Source organism: Ursus arctos, unplaced genomic scaffold, assembly GCF_023065955.2.
Source record: "Ursus arctos isolate Adak ecotype North America unplaced genomic scaffold, UrsArc2.0 scaffold_16, whole genome shotgun sequence".
Lineage (NCBI taxonomy): Eukaryota > Metazoa > Chordata > Mammalia > Carnivora > Ursidae > Ursus > Ursus arctos.
Genome location: NW_026622830.1, coordinates 21,991,660 through 22,000,164, shown reverse-complemented (window position 1 = coordinate 22,000,164; position 8,505 = coordinate 21,991,660). Strand labels below are relative to the sequence as shown.

General features: G+C 46.7%; 1 protein-coding gene across 2 annotated transcripts; it reads left to right on the top strand.

The window, feature by feature from the left end:
- The first annotated feature begins 81 nt into the window (after nucleotides 1-81).
- Nucleotides 82-8,437, top strand: RAB5IF (RAB5 interacting factor). 2 transcript variants are annotated; one of them, XM_048222322.2, is made up of 4 exons: nucleotides 82-522; nucleotides 1,947-2,050; nucleotides 6,554-6,683; nucleotides 7,891-8,437. In XM_048222322.2, the coding sequence occupies exons 1-4, from the start codon at nucleotides 310-312 to the stop codon at nucleotides 7,930-7,932; spliced, it is 489 nt and encodes a 162-aa protein (XP_048078279.1). In that variant the 5' UTR covers nucleotides 82-309; the 3' UTR covers nucleotides 7,933-8,437. The 2 variants fall into 2 exon arrangements, with proteins under 2 accessions (XP_048078279.1, XP_026359224.1); XM_026503439.4 differs by having other exon boundaries at nucleotides 87-423.
- Nucleotides 8,438-8,505: the final 68 nt, after the last annotated feature.

Genomic DNA, 8,505 nt, shown 5'->3' with positions numbered 1-8,505 from the left:
GCGCTTGCGCCGAGGTGACGGCTGCGCTTTCCCTCGGACAGCTGCACGGCTGTCGATTGGCTGCGTGAGTTCGTCGGCGGGAGGACGCGCGGCGCTGCGTTGCTCCTCCCTCCGCAGCGCCAGGTCTCGGCAGAGCTAGCGAGCCGAGCCGGTGTCTTGGCCGAGTGAAGGCGCTCGCAGCGCGCCACGGAACCTGATCAGTGATTCTGTCGCCGCTGCCCTGCGCGCCGTGACCCGCGACCCCAGAGCCCGACTCCTTTTGGCCTGGCCCGCGCGCCCCTGGCCCGGCCCGGGCGGCGCGACGGGAGGATGAGCGGAGGGCGGCGAAAGGAGGAGCCGCCTCAGCCGCAGCTGGCCAACGGGGCCCTCAAAGTCTCTGTCTGGAGCAAGGTGCTGCGGAGCGACGCGGCCTGGGAGGACAAGGTGCGGTGGGACCTGGCGAGGGCGCAGGTTCGAGGAGCCGACTGGGACTCGGGGACGAATGGACAGGCCCGAGCCTGCCCCTACCCGGTCCGGGCGCGGGCAAGTGTTTGGCGTGGCGGGGTTGGGGGGGGGCGGGTGGCACAAAGGTGTCGGGGCGAACTTGGCGGGCGCGGGCCTGACAGCCGGGCTCGGGGCTCACCGCGGAGTGGCCTAAGCGTGAAGCCGCCTGGGTCACGCGGGAAGCAGCGAGGAGGGGGCACGGGAGTTGCCACCCGCTGGCAGGGCGTGTGCCTGAACGGCGAGAGTGAGCCGAATGCGACCTCCGCCTTTTACTCCCAGTAGGACCTTCAGTAAGTGACTTGTCTTCTCCGAATTAACTACTTAATACGGTCGTTAGCACGAACAGTAACGGTAACAGTCTTCTACTGGGAGACTTTCTGCCGGGTGCTCTCTCCACGCATTATCTCACTCACTTCTCAGAACAGCTCTGCAGTGGGGTGCCGTGGTGCATGAGAGCGTTTAGCAGTGATGAGGCTCACTAAAGGTGAGCTGCCATTGCTTTTTTATTGGATGAGAAATACCAAATGCCTTAATATTTGCGAGAAGGGAGACTGAGATCACCTCTCAGAGGTGTGTGAGAGGAGGAGGGAGAGGGGGAAACCACCAAATGTGTGTGAGAAACGGTTGGGGCTTCAACAAGAGGTTTTAACTGGTCACCGCTTTCAGAAGATCTGAGTGTAGGCACTCCCCAACTCTGCTCCATGATCTGGAAGGGACCAACACAGACAGCCTGATTCCAGTTGGCCTGAAAAAGAATGTTATTATTTGCACTTTTTCCTTTGTTTTTCTGGACTGATGAAGTGGGTTCTCCTTCCTGGAGTTCCTATAAAGGGGGGGAATGAGAGGTACTTCCTGAAGGTGCCCTTGTCCTGCCCCCAGCCCTGCCCAGCTCTTGTAAAACCTTTCTGATCTGCTGTGTCATTTCTTTCTTTCCTTTTTGTACAAGGACTGGTTTCTGCAATCTGGGGCAGGTCAGAAACCTGAGTCTTCCATGTCCTTGTATGAAAATCAGATATGCTGGCACCGGCCTTCAGCACTTTCGTTTCTAATTCCTTTCTTCTTTGTGACTTACTCAAAATTCGGTGTGCAGGAAGATGGTGCTGAATAGGTTAACAGTCAGCCCTTCTGCCTTTGGATAGTCTGTCTAGGTCTCTCCTCTGAGGGTCAGACCAGAGTGTTCTGTGGCCAGTAGCAGAGTTACTATCACAGCCATTTCATCACAAGCCATTTCATTTTTGAAGCTGCTAAAAAAAGTAAATAATTTTTCTAAAAAAAATTTTTTTTTTTAACCATGTTTTAGTATAAGAAGAGGTGGAGATCAGAAAACTACATACCATTGCTCTTGGAGAAATTTCTCTGGAAGATGTGTTTATAGCAGAAAGGTTTTTTATTCCTCACGTGTTACAGGGGCTCTCTTGTGGCACCCACTGCAGATAAGGAATGCATTCTTTTTCTTTCTACAGGATGAATTTTTAGATGTGATCTACTGGTTCCGACAGATCATTGCTGTGGTCCTAGGTGTCATTTGGGGAGTGTTACCATTGCGGGGTTTCTTGGGAATAGCAGGGTAAGTCTTGGGTATGTTCCATTTTCATATCATTTCAAGTAGAGATTTTATTTCCTTTTTATGGAAAAGGCCCTTGTTAAGTTGTAGGATATATTTATCTATCTGTCTCTATACATTTATCTATATCTATCTATCTATCTATCTATCTATATTTTTTTAAGATGACTGTGTATGTGTGAGAGTGAGAAGTGACAAAAGGAAAAAAGTGGCCCCATGATGGCACTCCTGGGTCTGGTGCAGCACTCCTCAGTTCAGCAGGCCTGAGAGCGTCTTAGCTTAGACATGTTATCTTTCCAGAGGCTGGCCGCTCCATTCATTCATGGGTCCAGAGTGATCTCATGCAAGAGGCTACTGCATTGCCTGTCGGTGGCAGGCATCTAGTTCCGGCATGACCCTTGTACCGATGGAAATTTGGAAAGTAGGGGAACTCCTGTACTTGATGACCATTCCCCTATGACTGGCACTGTGCTGGATGTCTTGGATCTTGGCTTTGACAGAAGTTATCTCAGATCCCTACTTTTTAAAAGCAGTGAAAAAAGTAGGAGGTCGGGCCCTCCACTTTTTACTGTGTTTCCGTGGCCAGTGGCAGCACAGTTGACACCGACCCCTGGTCTTGGCTCAGCTTGTTAACAAGTGACTGAAAGTGATAAGTCCACATGCCCACCAGACTGAATTAAAAGGATGGATAGGAGTTGTGTCAAGATAGGAATTCTGGGTAAGCTACAGTGTGAGATGGACAGGCAAGCTTGTGAGCTTTTATCTTTTTTTTTCCCCACACAGGGAATAGAAACTGATCTTTAACCGTGGGACATCACATTGGTTGTTTTAGGGGTGATTTCATCTCTTATTCCCTCACCCTAGGGTGAAAAGGGTGAAATAGATTTGAAATTCATGTGAGTTCCTTATTTTCTCAGAAGATAAGCCAAAAGTAATATATAGTGCCCTCTTCTAACTAAAAAGGTTTTTTATTTACTATACTGAGCAAAGCATTTGTCCAAGGAAAGGAGTAAGAGTTTATGTTATGCTCTGCCTAACCTTGACAGAGTGGATACATGATGAGTTCTGAGTGATGGTGAGGAGACACAGGACCTGGGGTTCGTAGGTCTTCCCCAGTTGGAGGAAGTGTATAGATACTCTTCAGAATGTTGGTCATCCCATTTGAGCTTTCCGGGAAAGAAAAGGCAGACGAGAGGAAAGGTCAGAGAAAGGGGGACGGCAGTCTAAAGACAAGAGGGAGTCTCTCATCTTCCCGAGGCCATTTTTGTAGGAGAGAATAACACTGGTTCAGACCCCTTGCCCCCATCTCATCTTGCAGGATTCCTAAGAGATTTCTCCGAAGTCACCCAATCTAGGAATAATATAACAAAGACCAGAGTTAGTTTAGTATCCTTCCCACTGTGGCAGATGAGTTAAGCTGCTTAGAGATCTCTTTTTTCTTTTTTTCTTTCAACTGTAGAAAGCTCTGGATTCAAGTTCCAGCTCTGCCACTTTCAAGCTACATAATTTTGGGCTCACCTCTGAGCTTCCATTCTCTCATCACTAAAAGGAGGCAGTAAAAGTGCCCTCCCCATAAGATTGATGTGTGAACTAAATGAGATAATGCAAGTAAATTCCTATATGCAGTGCTTAGAACATCATATGCACTCCATAAATGGTTCACTGCAGTCATATGATTAGCTTTACAAAGAGTGCTAAAAATGGCTATTGAGAAAACAGGAAAGGAGGTGTTTGGGAGTGAATTCGCCTGGAGTGGCTCACCCATAGTACCGCTTTCTCAGGACCGCCTGTTTCCTGGGGTTCGGTCCCATGCTGTCCTGCCAGAGCCAGTTTCTCTCACTCCAAACAAATCCCTTCCCTCCTTTGGTTGGCATCTTTTCCCTTGCTCTTGGAAAGGGCCCAAGGACATTGATTTTTCCACACACACTCCCTCTCCTCCATCTGTCTGACCCAGTTGCCTGGGCTTAGGGCAGAACTGCTCTGGTGCTCAGTTCTGGTGACCGTCTCCTCTCCACTTTCTGCCTCAACTGCCCTCTGTCTGGGCTCTACGTTGGCTTCTCTTCATTTCTGGTGTGGCGACAGTGAGGGCATATTAAGGTAAAACCATTTTCTCTGTTCTCATTATTTATAATTTGCCTGAGAACTGAGTGGTAGTTTTGCTCTGCAAAGGGGTTGCGTCATCCAGTCTTGCCTCTCTGTCTCTTTTAGAGCCTGGCATCATGATTAATAGGTGTTCAGTGAATGCTTGTTAAAATTTTTTAAAACCTGAAATGAATTCCCATTGATCTTGAAAGCTGGGTCATACCTTACTGTTGTCATGTAGCCTCCCAGCCCTGAAATCAGAGTATTTGTTAGAGGTTCATTATTTTGTTAAAATTCTGATTGGAATTTTTAGGATAGAGTTTGAAAAATGCATTGGAGAGTCTTTTTAAGCTTTTCCCCACCCCTAATCCAGCACATTCATTTCTTTGTCCGTACATCTGCTGTGTAGTTCTCTCTCTCATTTACAATATAGGGTTTATGCCCATCTTTAAAGCTCAGTTTGAGCCCCTCCAGCCCTTTCCTGAGCCCTCCCCCTGTCACCAGATGTATAAATGCCTTTATCTCTGTGACTTCACTTGCTACTTAGTGTGTGACCCTTGGAAGGCAGGGGCCCTATTAGCTCTTTTCTCTCTCTTATTCCTTATCTCCTCTTTTCCTTCTATTTCCCTATTTCATATCACTAAGCAACCACTTTTACAGCCAGAGACTCTCAGTGAGTTTCAGCCATTCTCCAACCCTAGCTTATTAGCTGAGTCCCAGAGTGACATTTCTGAGTCCTGCTAGTAGTCTCTGTCTGGAACCACTAACAGCCTGTGCACAGTGAAACTCCATGGGGCACCTGGGTGGCTCAGTCAGTTGAGCTCCCAGCTCTGGATTTCAGCTCAGGTCACGATCTCAGGGTCCTGGGATCAAGCCCTGCATTGGGCTCTGCGCTCAGCAGAGAGTCTGCTTGAGGAGCCTCTCTCCCTCTCCTGCCCTTCCCCCCCCCCCCGCTTACGTGTGCACACTCTAAAATAAATAAATCTTTCAAAAACAAAATGAAACTCCTGACAGGCGGCCAGATTGGCTGGGTCCCAAGATTTCTGGCAGAAGATAAGGATGTGGACACAACATGACCAAGCCAAGGACTGTATTTTGTGTGAAATCCAAGAAAAACCTGTGCTTCCTGATTCCCTGCCTATTACTGGAACCATTATACTCCCAGATCCTTAGGCTTGAAGTCTTTGGGTCTCTTGCCTCCCCATTTTCCCAGTCCCCGTCCTCAAGCTTTATTTCTTCTCATGTCCTAAAACATGGTACAAGTCTAAACCAGTCTCCCAGCTCCTATTCCCCTGACTCATGAGAAAGCCTATACTCTACTCACAAACCGGGCTTCCGGGGTGCCCGTCTGGCTCAGCCAGTAGAGTGTGCGACTCTTGATCTCAGGGTTATGGTTTCGAGCTCCTGGTTGGGTGCAGAGATTACTTAAAAATAGAATCTTTAAAACAAAAACAAAAAACTAGACTTCTAACGTATGTATACTCTGTCTCAGGCTCAAACAGCCTCGGGGGCTGCCCCCTACCCCTTAGCCCGATTGACACTCCTCAGCCTCATTGTACTGCCCTGCCCCACATCAGCCCACACTTCATCCACCAGGAGGAACCAGTGCTTCGCATTTTTCCACCCCAGCCTTCAGGAGCAGTGTAGCCTAAGACATACATACAGTCCCCCATTAGATTAAATGCTGTAACTTGGAAGATCATAAAGAAAGTGTTGATCACTTTACAAAAATTATTTTTAGGTGATGACTGTACCAAGAGATAAGTAGATCAGGGTGATAACGTTACACCTCACTGCACTCTAAATGCTTCATTAGTTAAATAATACAATATCGGAGATCAAAGACCTTCCTGGAGGTGCTCAGAAACCTCTGGTTTCAGCTCCATGCTCACTGCTGTTTTTGGCCTCCTGATAGATAGCTCAGGGAGAGCAGGAAGTGTCAGTGTCACCTCTGCATCAAGCACAGTAGCGGACAGTGGATATCTGGAAATTGTCGCCCACTGGGGATGAATGCAGGAGCTGCTTTCGTGTGCTTGCTTGTTCCGCTAGGCCACAAAGCAGCAGCCTAACATGTATTTGTCCCATTCCCCCAGCTGGAGCTACTTGGAGGCCCGTGTCAGGTACTAATCCTATTTGGGATGGTTCAGCTACCATTCTCTCTCACTGTGAGAGGGCTTGGAGAACTTTTATGTGCTTTAAAATTTTTTTGTGGGGCATCTAAGAAAAAGTTGCTGTTCATGTCTCCAGCTCAACCACTGGGCAGTTCCATTGAGGGTCTAGGTCCATGTATTATTTTTCACTTGCCCCCATAATACAAATACTTAACTGTGCAACAGTGGTATCCTGATAAGGCTGGACTGTGGTAGTGGGAGTTCTGAGTCTTCTAGGCTCATAGTTTGTGTTTGGTGCTTGTCCTCCCTCCAGATTCTGCCTGATCAATGCAGGAGTCCTGTATCTCTACTTCAGCAACTACCTACAGATAGATGAGGAAGAATATGGTGGCACCTGGGAACTCACAAAAGAAGGGTTTATGACATCTTTTGCCTTGTTCATGGTATGTATAACTGATAGTTATATAGTAAATCCCATTGTTTCTCAAGGGGGCACATTGATGAGGTTATACTGTGTGATTGGGGTATAATTTTTCAAAAGGCTCCAGGGATTGGAGGGCATTTCTTCCATCAAGTCCTGTCATCCCAAAGGATGTGGTGTGGTACACCGTAGTCTCCCTGTTGGTGTGCATACCCAGGCCTGTCATCAGCTTCTACATCTGATTCTCAAATCTGGCTGCATACTAGAAACTGGGAAACATTTAAAAATATGTTTATGGCATTCATAATAGCTGAAAAAGCACAAACAACCATTACCTGGTCCGTAGATAAATAAAATGTTGTATATCCATATGGTATTTGACCATAAAGAGGAATAAAGTACTGGTAGGGCTTACAACTTTGATGAATTTTGAAAACATAATGCTGAGTGAAAGAAGCCAGACACAAAACATGTTATGTGATTCCATTTATGTAAAAAGTCCAGAATAGGCAAATCCACACAGATAAAAAGTAGATTAGTGGTTGCCAGTGGCTGGGCGGGGGGCAGGGGGAGGGCCGGGGGTAAATGAGAAGAAACTGAGGATGATGAAAATGTTCCAGAATCAGTTAGTGGTGATCTTAGCACAACTCTGTGAATATACTAAAAACCTCTGTATTGTATATATATATTTTTTTCAGTTGTATACTTCAGAAGGTGAACATGATGAAATATGGATTATATCTCAAAGTTAATATTTAAAAAATTATAAACTCTAGCCCAAATCAGTAAAATCAGAATCTCTGGGTGGGGGTGCCTGGGCATACATATGTATTAAAGGTCCTAGGAGACTGCAGTGAGTAACCAGTTTCCAGAACCTCTGCTTTATTTGATATGAAGCTGACAGCGTATGGTGGTTTTTCACATTTGTTGCTAATCCTAATACTTTACCTGTATCATTGCCACATCTATAACTCCACTCCCTGGTGCTCCAGTTGCTATTTGGTTGAGAGGGAAGCTTGTCCATGGTCTCTCTGGGTGTACTGGTGGGTGATCCTGGGCTCTGTTAGAGACAGCTTGATTTCAGTGAAATAATTTAGGCCTCCAGGCCGATTGCATTGGATAGTCACTGGGAAGCCCACTGTGCACACATTCTTTGACATTTTTGTTTTGTGGAATAGGGGCCTATGTTGACCCAGGTGACCTGTGACCATTGCTTGTCTCCTCTCTAGGTCATTTGGATCATTTTTTACACTGCCATCCACTATGACTGATGGTGTACAGACCCCACCTGCTCTCTGTCCGGTCCAAAGGACCCTCATAGTTACAGCACAGAAACATGATTGTAGGGGCACCCCAGCCACGTGGAACCTGGAAGACCCATGTTTCCTGGACTGAGAATCAGTGTGTTGGGCATCAGTGTTTTCTGCAAGGGTTGTGATCTGAAACTTTTTAAAGAACCATCCGCCTTTTGGGGAAGCATTTCTGAATTGTCCATCACCAACCATTTCTTCTTGGATATCATCATGAAACACCTGTTTGCTGATCAGAGCTGTCATTTACTTTGATGCACCTCTGGATCCGGATGAAACATTAAACTGTCTTCCTCACGTCTCCATCAGGTGTACAGTTTTTAAACTATCAGTGGCATTTCAAGTCTTCTGAAAACAGCGAGGCAGTATGTGCGTGGTCCATAGCACAGTACAAGCAGCATCTAATAACAGTTTCCATTGTAGAATGTTTTCGGGTACTTGAATAAATCAAATCTTTAATTGAGAATCTGTTGATGATACCTGTTAAAGCCTTTCCCACCTCATCTCCAGCCTCAGAACCCTGCCCTCCATCCT